The sequence below is a fragment of the Callithrix jacchus genome, chromosome 8 (genome assembly GCF_049354715.1).
Source record: "Callithrix jacchus isolate 240 chromosome 8, calJac240_pri, whole genome shotgun sequence".
In the NCBI taxonomy this organism is placed as follows: Eukaryota; Metazoa; Chordata; class Mammalia; order Primates; family Cebidae; genus Callithrix; species Callithrix jacchus.
The window spans coordinates 127,653,894-127,669,613 of record NC_133509.1 but is presented as its reverse complement, the minus strand read 5'-3'; the positions used below and the strand labels follow the sequence as shown (position 1 = coordinate 127,669,613).

At 37.1% G+C, this 15,720-nt stretch overlaps 1 protein-coding gene across 4 annotated transcripts in view; it reads right to left on the bottom strand.

The window, feature by feature from the left end:
* Positions 1–1,428: 1,428 nt before the first annotated feature.
* Positions 1,429–15,720, bottom strand: part of GOLGA5 (golgin A5) — a 36,070-nt gene continuing 21,778 nt past the window's right edge. For all 4 annotated transcript variants that reach the window (XM_035261317.3, XM_078335640.1, XM_009006469.5 and 1 more), the window contains exons 9-13: positions 11,043–11,141; positions 7,449–7,674; positions 5,597–5,702; positions 3,800–3,863; positions 1,429–1,891 (exon numbers count right to left, since the gene is read on the bottom strand). In XM_035261317.3, the coding sequence (XP_035117208.2) occupies positions 1,811–1,891; positions 3,800–3,863; positions 5,597–5,702; positions 7,449–7,674; positions 11,043–11,141 (576 nt within the window). In that variant the 3' untranslated portion in view covers positions 1,429–1,810. The remainder of the gene's footprint in view (positions 1,892–3,799; positions 3,864–5,596; positions 5,703–7,448; positions 7,675–11,042; positions 11,142–15,720) is intronic.

The window sequence follows — 15,720 nt, the reverse complement described above, 5'->3', positions numbered from 1 at the left end:
GGCGCAGTGGCTTATGCTTGTAATCACCACACTTTAGGAGGCCGAGGTGGGAGGACTTCTTGAGGCCAGGAGTTTGAGACCAATCTGGGCAACATACTAAGACTCTGTCTCAAAAAAAAAAGAAGAGAGAGAGAGAAGGAAAGAAAGAAAAGAAGAAGAAAGAAAGAGAGAGAGAAAGAAAAAAAGAGAAAAGAAAAAAGAAAGAAAAGGAAGGGAGGGAGGGAGGGAGGGAGGGAGGGAGGAAGGAAGGAAGGAAGGAAGGAAGGAAGGAAGGAAGGAAGGAAGGAAGGAAAGATAGATAGATGGATTAGTCAGGCATGGTGGTGCATGCCTGTAGTCACAGCTCCTCGTGAGGCTGAGGTGGAAGGGCTGCCTAAGCCCAGGAGTTTTCGGATGCAGTGAGCTATGATGGTGCCCCTGCACTCTGGCCTGGGTGCCAAAGTAAGACCCCATCTCCAAAAATTAAAAAAAAAGAGAAAGTTTAAATCAAGTTGGAGGATATATAGATATAAAATTTAACTCAACATGGATCATAGACTTAAATGGAAAACCTAAAAGTATAAAATTTCTAGATGAAATGATAGGAGAAAATCTTTGTAACCTTGGGTTAGGCAAAGGGTTCTTTGATAGAAACACAAAATATCAACAAGATAATTTAAAAACTGACAAACTGGACACCTCAAAATTTAAAGCTGCTCTTTGCTGGGTGTGGTAGCTCATGCCTGTAATCCCAGCTACTTGGAAGGCTAAAGCAGGAGGATCACTTGAGTCCAAGAGTTCAAGGCTGCAGCTAGCTATGACTGCGCCACTGACCTCCAGCCTGGGTGACAGAGTAAGATCCCATCTTTTTAAAAAAGAAAAAAAGGGATTCAGAGATGTAGATGAAAATGAAAGTCAAAACAGACAATACATTGGACCAAATGTAAAACAGACAACACATTTTCAAAGAAAATGTCTCATTTTGAAGAGTATCTCTGCATTAGAGTACCTCATAAAAGCATAGGTTGCTAAGGCAGATTTGATTTCTAAATGCTACAAGCAGGAGTTGCAGGTATCATGAGCTAATCCAATGTATAAGCTGGAAAAAGGAAAACAGGAGGAGGAAGGCAATGAGTGAGTGAATAAGAATCCAAGGAAGACAGCACAGGGGGACGGAAAGGGGAAGACTGGAGCATCCATTGGGAAGAAGTGGCAAACACTAAGAACTACTCACAAGTGACTTCAGCTGCTTTCTGTCTGGCTCTACTCACTAATCTGGAAAAGTCTTGTGTAACAGGCATGAAAAACCATTATTTTAGAAAAGAAAAATGCAGATTTTTCTTTTATTTATGTACTTATAAAAAGATTTACACCAATCAGGCCTATAACATGTAAAAAGTAAATCTTCTTTGCAAAGTTAAATATATGAAAATCCAAAAGCAGACTGAATTATCAAAAAAGAAAACATTTTATTTTTGTCACTAAATACAATTAATTTCCCTGATTATAACCCATAATCAATGTCACCTAATATACAGATGGTCTGTACAGAGGTGAACAACCCAGCATCTTTCTCTACATATATATTAGGACCACTGAACTCAGAAAAAGCAGAGCTGAGCTTGTTAAATTATTGTTTTAGAAACTCTTACCAGTTAAAGGAAATAGGAAGATTTAGGTAGCAGAACAGTTGTATAATAACTTAAAAAGTTAAAAGCTGTAGTGATAAAATAATCTTGTGCACTGTTCTCAGAAATGTTAGGCAATTGGCCTTCCTGCAGATCCCAAGTCTAGAAAAAGACAACCAATCACTGCAACAACGGGGCTTGGTTCATTTGCTGTATGGTTGGTCGTGGTGCATTTCTGGTGTATAAGTCAATAGAACAATCATGACCCAGAGGTGAAGCAAAGCCTAGAGAAAGAAAAAGTAATTTGTGGATTAGTCAATAAACCAATCTTTGCCAAAGGCCCACTGAACACTAAGGGCAGGCACTGTGTCTTATCTGCCTCTGTATCCCTTATGGGGCACATGAAGGAAGGAATGAAAGAAACAACTAGACGAGCTCAGTGCAATGGAGGGTAATACAGAGTCACTCCTACAGAATTCAGTTGAGAGGAGTAAGCCCTCAACTCCAACACATTCACAATATGCACATGTAAGCAAAATAACCAATCAGGTGATTATAATGCAAAGTGATTAAAACTGTTACATATACATGAAGTTGGTTAGAAAACATTTTTAGAACAGAGTTATGGTTAATATTTTGAAAGGGAGTTTAACCAACGTTTGGTGAAGAAGAGATGGGAAAACATTCTAGACAGGAATAATGTGTCAGGTTTCAGAGGCTGACGTAGGGCCCAGAACACGATCCCCAGTGACAAATTTAATTCCCTCATGGTAGTACTGAAATGATATGAGATTCTATCACTAAGTGCCTCACCACTTTGTAGTGTGCCAGAAATCACATCTCCCATGGGCACTATCTCATGACAGACAATGTCCATGTTACTTGTAATCAAGAACACCTGGGAAATCAACCCCTCCAGGGCATATTCTGAATGCTTTCTGATGCCATTCAATTTTTTTTTGTTGCTGTTCTCCCTACTCTTTCCTTCTTAAAAACTTGTTATTAAGCCAGGCATGGTGGCTCAGGCCTGTAATCCCAGCACTTTGGGAGGCTGAGGTGGGCAGATCACTTGAGGTCAGGAGTTCTGGTCCAGCTTGGCCAACATAGTGAAAACACTACTAAAAATACAGATCTCTACTAAAAATACAAAAATTCGTTGGGCACAGTGGTGCGTGCCTGTAACCCCAGCTACTTGGGAGGCTGAGGCAGGAGAATTGCTTGAACCTGGGAGACAGAGATTACAGTGAGCCAAGATTGTGCCACTGCACTCCAGCCTGGGTGACAAAGTGAGACTCAGTCTCAGGAAAAAAAAAAAAAAAAAAGCACAAAACCTTGTTATTTGAAGGAATAACTCTTCCCTCTAGTGGATCACAGAGAAATTTATTTTTAAAGAAAATAGCCCATTTTAATTCAATCCAACTACTTTTAGACATACCTACTCCAAATAGTAGCCTTCTTAGGCACACAGTACATGTGAAATGGCATCCCAAACTACTGTAACCATTTTACCAGAGCTGAGAAATCCAGGAGAAAGTAAATCAACCTGGAGACTCTTTTAGAAAATAAAGCAAAACACATAAAAATAATTAAAGCAACTTTACAAAATCAAGATAAAAAATGGTTTTGTATTGAAATTGTTGTTATCATTAGAAGGGCTTTAAAATGGAGGTAATTATTAGACTGCATTTAAGTTAATTTTATTTGTAGCAAAAGCGTTTGAGGAATTTATATTCTAGACATAATGAATTATCAATTTATAATCTACCAACTTAAATTACTAAAAATGAGTTTTCTCTTTCAGAATTGACTGCTGGCTGGGTGCAGTGGTGCACACCTGTAATCCCAGTATCTTGGGAGGCTAAGGTAGGAGGATCACTTGAGCCCAGGAGTTTGAGACCAGCCTGGGCAACATGGTGAAAGCCCATCTCTACAAAAAGTACAAATAGCTGGGCATGGTGGCATGTGCCTGTAGTCCCAGCTACTTGGGAGGCAAAGGTGGAAAGATGGCTTGAGCCTGGAAGGTAGAGGCTGCAGTGAGCCAAGATCATACCACTGCACTCCAGCCTGGGCAAAAGAGCCAGACTCTGTTTCAGAAAAAAAAAATTTATTGCTAAAATGTCGATAAGATCAGCAGCCAAAAAAACCTAGTTAAAAACAAGTGCAGCACTGTTTTTTCAAACAAGTTTACTTACCATATATATAATTACAAAAACTCGTGCTATGGGGTATCTTCGGAGGAAAATTCCCAGACGAATACTGTGGAGACATAGGTGTAGAGAAGAGAGGAGAAGAGAGTTACATTCAAAACACATCTTCCTGTGGTAATATCTAACGATGCTGATAAATTTCACTCACTTAAACTATTTATGTACCACAGAGAAACAATTTTTATAGTAGACTGCTAAATGATTACTTGAAATAATAATATAAAAGTGCATAGAGGTAAACGAATACTTTTATCATTATTTGGGGCTTGGCTGTTAAGCTTAAGCAGAGGTATTTCTCTTCATTCTATCACCACAATGTAGGAAGCAAACTTGATCCCTCTGTAAATCTTTTTTATTTTTTTAATTTTAATTTTTTATTCGAGATGGAAGTTTTGCTCTTGTTGCCCAGGATGGAGTGCAATGGTGCAATCTCCACTGACTGTAACCTCCACCTCCTGGGTTCAAGAGATTCTCCAGCCTCAGCCTCCCAAGTAGCTGGGATTACAGGCATGCCACCACCATGCCCGGCTAATTGTTTTGTATTTTTAGTAGAGACAGGATTTCACCATGTTAGCCAAGCTGCTCTCAAACTCCTGACCTCGGGCAATCTGCTCGCCTCAGCCTCCCAAAGTGCTGGGATTACAGGCATGAGCCAGTGGCCTAAACATTTTTTTTAACAAAATTAAAGAAATTACAAAAGATAAGGTGGTTGGTCAACTATGTGAATGGGGGAAAAAAAGATTCTGGTTGGTATTAACCTGTAAATAGCAAATCTGGAAGCTTTTGTATAGGTATGTGCTTCTAAAAGGTACAAAGCTATAAAAACTCATGCATCTGAATAAATAGTGTGGAAGCAGTATGATGTCCAGACCTACTATGCCTCTGCAACGTTTTTTTCCTATCAAGATAGATACCTGTAGAAGCAAATACGCCTTTCTGCTTCTTTCACTGCCACTAGCACAATGTCTTACACATAGGTTCTCTAACAACTATGTATGTTGAATAAATGAATAGTTGAACTAGATGTGCTTAATTTGGAGATAATGCCTATGGCATCCTAGTTCTGTGGCTTCAGTAACCTTGGTATATCATTCTTCTTACTTTTAATACAATGGCTCAATTCTGACACAAAAGGTACAAAGATTATTATGTCACAGTTCATTAAAACTTTTCATTATAAACGCTACAAAGAAAAAGGGTATAGGTTATCCAGACAAGAACTTTACCAAGACTATATGTAACTATTAAAATATTTTCTTGATAAGGCAGATGTCTGCTAATGTAAAAAATTTACATATAAACATATTTTTGTTATTTATGTAATATGCATATAAAGTATACAATAAAATGAGTACTGCTCAGTTATATATAGTAACATCTTTTATTCTAATCACATGATAAAGCTCTGGGATAAACATTCAAATGGATATTTTATCTGAAGTAGAAGCTTTCTTAACAAAATTTAATGACGTTTCTAAAAACAGAATGTATTATAGAAAGAAGAGATACAGTCAGGGTTAATCATCTTCAACAAAATGTAGGCATTGGTAAACCTCTTGAAGTAATTTCATGACATTCAAATACCATGAAAAGAGTAAGTCACTTTATGAAAGTGTAAGATAACTGTAAAATAAAGAAAAGTGTATGTAAGTGTAACGTATCATGGAAGAAGTCAGTCACTTTCAATACAGACTCTGTCTGATGGGACTCACTATGATTGAAACCCTGGCAAATGTGAAAACAGCTGATGGCCCAGCGCTCATCCCTCCTGGCACTGCTTACCTAAACTGATCAATTGAACTAGCAGCTTTGCGAACTTTTCCGTACATTCCTGCCAGATTAGTTTCTGTGTCATTAAAAAGAACAGGAACATTTCGCAGACGAGTGCCTATTTAAATAAGAAAATAAATTAATGTAGTGACACAAAAATTAACTTTCTAAGACAGTTATAATTGGAAATACATTGTATTACATGTGAAAGAAATTTTCAAGGCAAACTTCCTCAGCATCACCCCAAAGTAGATAAAACCATTAAAAAAAGGACAGGTAAATTTGATTACATAAATGTTCAAATGTCCATATCTACAAAAAGAAAAAATTTTAACCTAAGAAAATGATTTTAGCAATAATTAAGAAGTTTACAAATACTGAGCATTGACAGGAGTCGATATTAATGGGCCCTCTATTCCTGTGTGAGGAGTGAGGCGGGTGGCCTTTCTATGAAGCTGAGGACTCCCAAATTTGTACTCCAGCCCAGAGCCTTCATCCCCTGCCAGACTCATCCAACTGCCTATTGGCTTCCATCTGGATGTCTAATGGGCACCCCAAAGCCAGTCTAACACTACGATTCTGAGTTCTTGCCCTCACTGTCAACCTGTGTCAGCTGCCATTTCCTTGTCTCCAGGACATCACAATTCCAATCTTTCCATCTGCTCAGGCCAAAACCCTTGACTCCTTTCTCTCAAACTCCATATTCAATCTGCCAGCATATCCTGTCAGCTTACCTTTAAAATATATTCTCAGTCCACCCTCGAAATCCCACTTGGTTCTAGACCACCAGCTCTCACATGTTTAACGCAATGGTTACTCACCCACCTCTGCCCCGCTCTCACCCAGTCTCCCTGCTTCCACTTTTAGCCCTTTGCAATCTATTCTTGATACAGCAGTTACAGGTAGCCTATTAAAATGCAAGTCAGATCAGTCCCCTGTCTCAAGATCCTTCAATGGCTTCCTACTTCATTCAGAGTAAAAGTTCCCATACAGGCCTCAAGAGCCTACTCCAGGCTCTCTGGATTCATCTTACACAAGTATCTTCTTCACTCAGTCTACTCCACAGGCTCTGGCCTTCTTGTTGTTCCTGAAACATGCCAGGAACATGCCTGCCTCAGGGCCTTTGTACCTGCTCTTCCTTCTGCCTGGAACACTTTTCTTCTATGCCTCCTCATTGTTCACTATCTAACCTTCTCTGGGACTTTTCAAAATAGGTTATACTTTTCAATGAGGTCTTCCTTGACCACCCTATTTAAATCACATTGCCATCCCCATACCTGGCACCCAGTATGTCTTAAACATTTTTTTATTAAAAGAAATAATTTAAAGCCAAAGAACTGAGAAATTTGCTGAGTGACAATTTGTAGACTTTATGAAGTTCTAAGATTAAAAATCTGACCTGTTGATACTTATACTATCTTACAATTTTTTTTATTATATATGTTGGGAATCTATAGATCTCTTTATTAAAATTATAGTGCACAGATACAGTTATGTGAACTATGTATTAGCTCTAATACTCCTATTTGCTGGAAGATTATTAAAGCAAATCTTGCTTTAAGTGTCCTGAAAGCTCCTCTGTACTGAACTTCTCACCTTGCCAGCATTCTCTTAAGTATCTTACACATTTCAATATGATTATTGGTCCTCAGACTATTTTCCCCAAGTCTAATACCAGTGAGGAATACCATTATCTGGTTCACTAATGACAATACTAAATAGTACATGGCCCAGGTCTCATATCAAAAAATTGAGTCCTTCATTGGATGAAGTTTCTTTCAAATAAAAATGATCTTTCTGTAATTTTTCAAAACTATGTTTGAATGGAATGTTCTTTTGAGATTCCTTTTTTTGGTTAGTTTACCTTCACCATTGTCAATTCCAGACATATTAATCGAAGACCCATTACTACTACTTCCAGAGGCAGAGTTCATCTGCTGCTCAAGGCGCTCCAGTTGGAAGACTAGTGAGTTCTTTTCTGTGCTGAGGCTCTCTAGCATGGTCTGCTTCTGGATGAGAGTCTCTGTTAGCTGATGAAGTCGACTTTCTAACTCAGACTGACTGCTATTGCTTAAAGTTTTATTGGTAAGCTGAAAGAGAAAATGTTCACAAAATTATTAAATAAAATGAAAGTCATATAATACAGAAATCATACTACTATATTTTCATAGGTAAACTGTGGCATTAATTGATTTCTCAAAATATACTGACTCAGTGTCTACAGAAGTGATTTTTAAAAACAGTGGGGTCACGAAATCAATTTGGTAGCTCAAAATCAGTATTGAAAAAGATAGAATAGAATGGGACATATTCTGATATTTATATAACACATAGTATGTGAGGGTACGATTTTGTGAAACTCCTGTTTTGGTTTTGTACATGTAAGTGCATGTGAGTATTGAGACACGGTATAAACTGTATTTCTCACTGAGGCATCATGGTGAAAATATTTCAAAGCATGGGTTTAGAGGACACAGTCTACACTTTTCAACAGGGATTCAAAAGCCTCCATAATTCAAAGTTACACTGCAGTGCAAAGATCACACCCTGAGGTTTTCATCTCTGCTCTGTAATTTTCAAGCTATTTGACTTTGGATAAATGGCTACACTTCTCTGAATCTGTTTCCTCATCTGTAAGTGAAGGTAACAGCACCTGTTGCACATGGTATTTAGGGATATTAAAATTGCTTGAACCCAGGAGGCAGATGTTGCAGTGAGCTGAGATTAGGCCACTATACTTCAGCCTGGGCAAACAGAATGAGACTCTGTCTCAAAAAATAAAAATAATTAATTAATTTGAGATTTGAAAGTCAAAATTAGGCCTTGGGCTGTCAAATGGATATTGTATTAGCAGGTATGAAAACAATATTAATCTCCTTGTATAGCTCTGTTAGAGCTCTTAGGTGACCAGGAGTATTGTCAATTAGTAGTAACACTTTAAAAGGAATTTTTTATTCTGAGCAGCAGGTCTCAAGAGTGAGCTGAAAATACTCAGTAAACCATGCTATGAACAGATGTGCTGTCATCCAGGCTTTGCTGTTCCCTTTACAGAGCACAGGCAGCACAGATTTAGCATCATCCTTAAGGGTCTTAGGATTTTCAGAACTGTAAACAAGCACTGGCTTTAACTTAAAGTCACCAGTAGCATTAGCCCCTAACAAGAGAGTCAGTTTGTCCTTTGAAGCTTTGAATCCAGGCACTGACTTCTCCTCACCAGGTATCAAAGTCCTAGATAACATTTTCTTCTAATAGAAGGCTGTTTCATCTACATTAAAAACCTGTTGATTAGTGCAGCCATTCTCTTTCTTTCTTTTTTTTTTGATATCAAGTCTCATGCTGTCTCCAGGCTGGAATGCAGTGGCATGATGTCAGCTCACTGCAACCTCTGCTTCCCTGGTTCAAGCAATTCTCCTGCCTCAGCCTCCCAAGTAGCTGGGATTACAGGCACATGCCACCACACCCAGCTAATTTTTGTATTTTTAGTAGAGACAGAGTTTTACGACGTTGGCTAGGATGGTCTCAATCTCTGGACCTCGTGATCTGTCTGCCTTGTCCTCCCAAAGTGCTGGGATTACAGGCGTCAGTCACCACACCTGGCTGGTGGAGCCATTTTCATCAGTGATCTTAGCTAGATCTTCCAGATAACTTGAGCAGTTTCTTCACTGCTGCTTCACTTTGCATTTTTACATTCGGGAGATGGCTTCTTTCCTTATACCACATAAACCCAACCTCTGCTAGCTTCAACATTCTCTTTTGCAGCTGTCTCAGCTCTCTCTTAACTCTAATTGTGTGATTTTTTTTTTTTTTTTTGGCAATTTATTAAGATGCTGATCTCTTTTTAAATTGTACAAGTCAACTTAATTCTACGGGACAAAGGTTTTGCTCTCTTCTAATTTGATGAAAAACCTTGAAGAGAATTCCTCCTGGGGTTAATTCTTTCTTTTTAAGAAACAATGTCTCTCTCTGTTGCCCAGCTACAGTACAGTCGGGTGATCATAGCTCATTGCAGCCTTAACTCCTGGGCTCAAGTGATTCTCATGTCTTAGCCTCCAAAGTGGCTGGGACTTACAGGTAAGTGCCACTATGCCCAGCTAATTAAAAAAAAATGTTTAGAGATGAGGGTCTCGCTATGTTGCCCAGGCTGGTCTTGAACTCCTGATCACAAATGATTTCCCTCCCTGCCTCAGCCTCCCAAGTAGTTAGGACTACAGTCAAGAGCCACCCTATGGTTAATTTTTTTAAGACAGGGTCTTACTCTGTCGCTCAAGCTGGAGTACAGTGGTGCACTCATGGCTCACTGCAGCCTTAACCTTCCAGGCTCAAGTGATCCTTCCTACATCAGCCTCTGAGTAGCTGAAACTGCAGGTGTGTGCCACCATGCCTGACTAATTTTTTGTAAGGTCTCACTATATTGCCCAGGCTAGTCTCAAACTTCTGAGTTCAAGAGGTCTTCCTGCCTCAATCTCCCAGAGTGCTGGGATTTCAAGCATGAACTACCTCACCTGGCCTAAGTTTTGATTAACAAAAATAGTGCAATACTTCAGACACAGTAGGTACTCAATAAATAATTAGTAAGTATAGAAATGTTTAAGGATTAAACCAATTGGTGGTTTTTGCTCCTTCTTTTCTTTGACTTTCTGCTAGCACATCATGTTACCATTTATAAGTATTTCACGCATAGGCAAGGGAAGGAGAAGGGAATGCTCAAACCAGTGAGCTATTCTCAATTCTTATAAGAATTAAGGCAAAATATTTCAAAACATTTACAATTATGGACTACTGGTGTCCAAGTCTGGAAACCTAAAAAACTGAAATTATTTGACTTTTCATAGTTCAAACTAAGTCATTAACTAAAAAATAAAGAATAAATCTTTATGTAAATTACTTAAATGATTAGTAGTCAATTAAGTCAATCACCTAAATATAAAGAAGGAAAGAACAACTACAGTTACAGGGAACGTGAGTGCATGAGTCCATCAGTTAATGAGAAAGGCTTTGGTAAACCTGGGTGGGAGCCACATGAGTGGCATTATTTTCTGTATGTTTTACATTTTCAAGGTTTAAAAAAAGATCTGGGTGACTTTATGAAAGACTCATCAATCATTAACAGGAAGACTTGTCATTAGATTTTTCTTAGGAAAATGAAACGACAATTATAAAACTGGCAATAAGTTCAACCACACTGATGTCAAAAGGTCTGAAATTTCAGGGTAATTCTCATCTACTTGGTGACTTTGGCTACAAGATACTTCTATAAGAAGCAAATTATGGAACAGAGGAAATGTAGACTCAAATGGCATTAGATGAAATTTCTATACCAGGTTGAAAGTAACTAATGTCACCACTGTTACAACAGAACTCAGATGAAAACATGGGAAAGGTCTTACTGCATCCTTTTTTTAAAAAAATGTAGCTTTTCAGTGGCATCTTCTCACAAGTTGTGAATAGTGATTCATACCTGATTCCTGAGTTTTTGAATTTCTTCTTCTCGATCTTTAATTCTGCTTTGCAATGTATTCTTTGTTCGATAAAGATCTTCTTCTATATAGTGAAACTCCTACAAAGTAAGGCACAAATAAAACAAAAGCTAAATATGTGTCCCCTATCCAACCTCAGCAACAAAAACCGTGCCGGGCACATAGCAGACAATCAGTATGTGTTGAGTGTATAACTGAGAGTTTAACTGAGTGTATTATATAATGAGTGTATAACTGAGTGTTTAACTGAGTGTATTATATAATGAGTGTATAACTGAGAGTTTAACTGTGTATTATATAATGAGTGTATAACTGAGAGTTTAACTGAGTGTATTATATAATGAGTGTATAACTGAGAGTTTAACTGAGTGTATTATATAATGAGTGTATAACTGAGAGTTTAACTGAGTGTATTATATAACGAGTATATAACTGAGTGAATAGATGAACAGACTTGGATGGGTCTGATGAAAAGTTAGCACTTCAGCATACATTGTAAACAAAGGCCCATGATAAATAATTATTAGCAGTGTAAATAATCAGAAAACAAAAAAAGTTGATCTTATAGTAATGAGAAAGAATGGGTCATCTCTTCAAGAATCTCGGGAATATAACATTAATAATAATGACAACAAACTGGAAAAAACATAAAATATGTGATAAAGATTAATAACAATATAATGTTCATAAAATAGACTAAAACCACAAACCAGGAACATTTAAAAAACAGGCAAAGTACATGAGACAAAGAAAAATGATAATTCAGTAAGGTGGCAGAATAGAAAATAATATATTGATTTTTATATATTATTTTATATAATATATAAAATATATTAAAAAATTCATTTTTATTACATTATATTTTTACTATGTTATTAAATCATCATTTTTGAATTAAATTAAATTATTAAATAAATTGAAATTTTAAATTAAATTATTAAATAATTAATTATATTTTTATTATATTATTTTATACAATATATAATAATATATAAATTTTTGAAATGGAGTTTTGCACCGTCACCCAGGCAGTAGTGCAGTGGCATGATCTCAGCTCACTGCAATGTCTGCCTCCTGGGTTTAAGCAATTCTCCTGCCTCAGCCTCCCGAGTAGCTGGGACTACAGGAGTGCAACACCATACCCAACTAATTTTTTGTACTTTTAGTAGAGACAGGGTTTCACCATGTTGGCCAGGATGGTCTGCATCTCCTGACTTTGTGATCCGCCCGCCTCAGCCTCCCAAAGTGCTGGGATTATAGGCATGGGCCACTGCGCCCAGCCAAAAATCAGTAGTTTTATATAAAGCAGTTAGAGATATGAGAAAAAGGCCCCAATAAATAATAGCAACAAAAACAAATTAATTTAACAACAGATGTGTAAAACACATATAAAGAATACGTTAAAACATTTCTAAAGGGTAAAAAAATACTAGAACATATAAAAAGTCATACCATATTCTTAGACAGGAATACATCATAAAGATGTCAATTCTCCTCTAAATAACTAATAAGTTGGACAGGATCTCAATAAAAACAAAAGCGGGGTTTTTTCGTTTCATTACATAGGGTTATTCTACTATTCATATAGGAAACTGTAAGAAAGAAAAGCCAGGCTAGGCATGGTAGCTCCATCTGTAATTCTAGAACTTGGAGAGGCTGAAGTGGGTGAATTGCTTGAGCCCAGGAGTTCAAGACCAGCCTTGGCAACATAGTGAGACCTCATCTCTACAAAATATAAAATAATTAGCCAGGCTTGGTGGTGTGTGCCTGTAATCCCAGCTACTCAGGAGGTTGAGGTGGGAGGATTACCTGAGCCTGAGGAGGTCAAGGCAGCTGCAGTGAGTTGTGATTACACCACTGCATTCCAGCCTGGATGACAGAGTGAGACCCTGGCTCAAAAAAAAAAGGAAAAAGAAGAAAATGCAGAAACTCTGAAAAGGAGAATGGATCATAAAGACTTTAAAACATATAAAAATCTCAGAAATTAAAAGCAATGTAGTACTGACACATAAATAAATAGACAAACTGACTAATGGGAGAGAACAAAAGTCCAGAAACAGATTTAGATAACTTGAAAATTTTAGGACATGACAAAGGTGGCATCTCAAATCAATAAAGAAAAGATAAAACTATTTTTTAAAAATGATACTAGGACACTAAGTAGCCATATGGAAGAAAATTAAACTGGATCTGTAGCCCACCATCAGAGTAAATTCCTAATAAAGTAAAGATTTATATACAAAAATGAATCCAAAAAAGTACTAGAAGAAAACTACAAGGGCAAATTTCTTTATAATTTCAGAAAGAGGAACACCATGGCTGAAAATCCAGAAGCCTTGGTAGAAAAGAATGATAAAGCTGACTATATAAAAATCAACTTCTGGCCGGGCGAGGTCGCTCAGCACTTTGGGAGGCAGAGATGGGCAGATCACCTGAGGTCAGGAGTTCAAGACTAGCCTGGCCAACATGGTGAAACCTGGTGTCTACTAAAAATACAAAAATTAGCTGGGCGTAGTGGTGAACGTCTGTAATCCCAGCTACTTGGGAAGCTGAGGCAGGAGAATCGTTTGAACTCAGAAGGTAGAGGTGGCAGTGAGCCAAGATTACACCACTGTACTCCAGCCTGGGCAACAGAGCGAGACTCCGTCTCAAAAAAATAAAAAATAAAATCAACTTCTGCATAGCAACAAAACAAAATGAAAACCCTTCAAACTAAAAGGCAAACGACAAACTGGGAAAAATTATTTGTAATTTATATTACAGACAAAAGGCTAATCTCCCCAAAAAGGTTAATACTTCCAAACTCATTAACAACTGTACTAATGCATTGTTCATTTGTACAATGGATCACTCAGAATCAGCTTAGAATCTAATAGTAAAGCACATGCCAATCCAAAAATGTGTCCAAATCACTGAAATACAATGTAGAACATAGAAGATGGAGTTATTAAGTACTTCCAAAAGCTTTACGCTTAACTGTGAAGACGGTATAAGAGTAAAGCAGCAGTTCCGGAGCTGTCTGAAAAAGTAAAGGTGATATGGCAGCACACTGCTGCAGACTCTATTAGATATTTAGCTCAAGTTGTTCATCTCACAAATGGAAAAAAAATAAGATAGGTGAGAAGAGAGATCATGAGAAAGGCAATTAGGGTAGGAGAATCACACTTTACAAGGTTTGCCTGATTTCTTTTAAGCTCTAGGCTAGTACAAAACTGAAGGTTGATATTACGTAAATTAATAAGCACTAAAGGACTCTTCAATTGCAAGATTAAATACTTTCCATCAGGAACATCTGATTACTAAATAAATAGCCAGAGCTCCATTAAGCTCCATTTTCTTCTACTTAACTCCCTCATTTTAAAATGGACACTGGGAAGAGGTTCAGTAAAACCATCTGCCATAATAAAATGAAAATTATCTCATTAACCATCAAGAACATTAAATTGTTGCCTTTTAATATATAATAGTGCCTTGAATAAGATAAATGCAATTTCTGAAAGGACAGCTAACCTCATAACTAAATTATCTAAAACAGCCCATGACATACCCTGCAGGTGGCTACTTGATGAGTTTTTCTCTGAGTACTCAGGAAACAGATTGGAAGCACAACTTTCATAATTAAAAAAAAATTTCTCTGAGGAGAGAACCAGTTTCAGAAGTAATAAATCCTAATGAAAAACATCTTTAAAGAATTTAAATACACAAAGATGGACATGCTAACAGTAAATTATAAGAATAGTTTTCTCTTTTGTAAAATAAAAGAGAATAATAGTGATTTACTTGTGAGTATGAAATAATATGTACTAAATGCCTATAACAATGTTGTCAGTAAAGTGGTGATGTTATTAACGTTATAGAATCTTATTCTGAAAATGTGGCTATGTTTGTGTTAATACTGAAATTATTATATGGGTATATTAAAGTAAAATAATTTGGCTTGGGAAAATACAACTGCTAATTGAACAATGAAATCTAATTCTAAACATGATTTGTAAGAAGAGTCTGTAATAAGGCTTTTTTCTCAAGAAGAAAGAGCCATTAACATGGCACTAATATTGTATCAGTATTTTTATTAATTATTTTCTGTCGTACCTAGAAAGCAAAAATGCAATAAACTATGAAAACCAACTGATGAATATTTGTTTTTAAGTTTTCTATACTAGGAGATATAACAAAATACAGACAGGATAATGGAAAGCATTCTGGGCTCAGAAACAGGAATCCTTGGTTCTATTCCATCTTTAATTAGTTGTACAATATTAGGCAAGTCGAATCACCATTCTGTGTCTCCATTTTTCATCTGTTAAAAAACAAGGCTACAGTAATCAAAACAGCAGGTACTGGTACCAAAACAGAGATATGGACCAAAGGAACAGAACAGAGGCCTTAGAAGTAACGCCACACATCTACAACCATCTGATCTTTGACAAACCTCACAAAAACGAGCAATGGGGAAGGATTCCCTGTTTAATAAATGGTGTTGGGAAAACTGGCTAGCCATATGCAGAAAGCTGAAACTGGACCCCTTCCTTACACCTTATACAAAAATTAACTTCAGATGGATTAAAGATTTAAACATAAGACCTAACACCATAAAAACCCTAGAAGAAAACCTGGGCAATACCATTCAGGATCTAGGCATAGGCAAGGACTTCATGA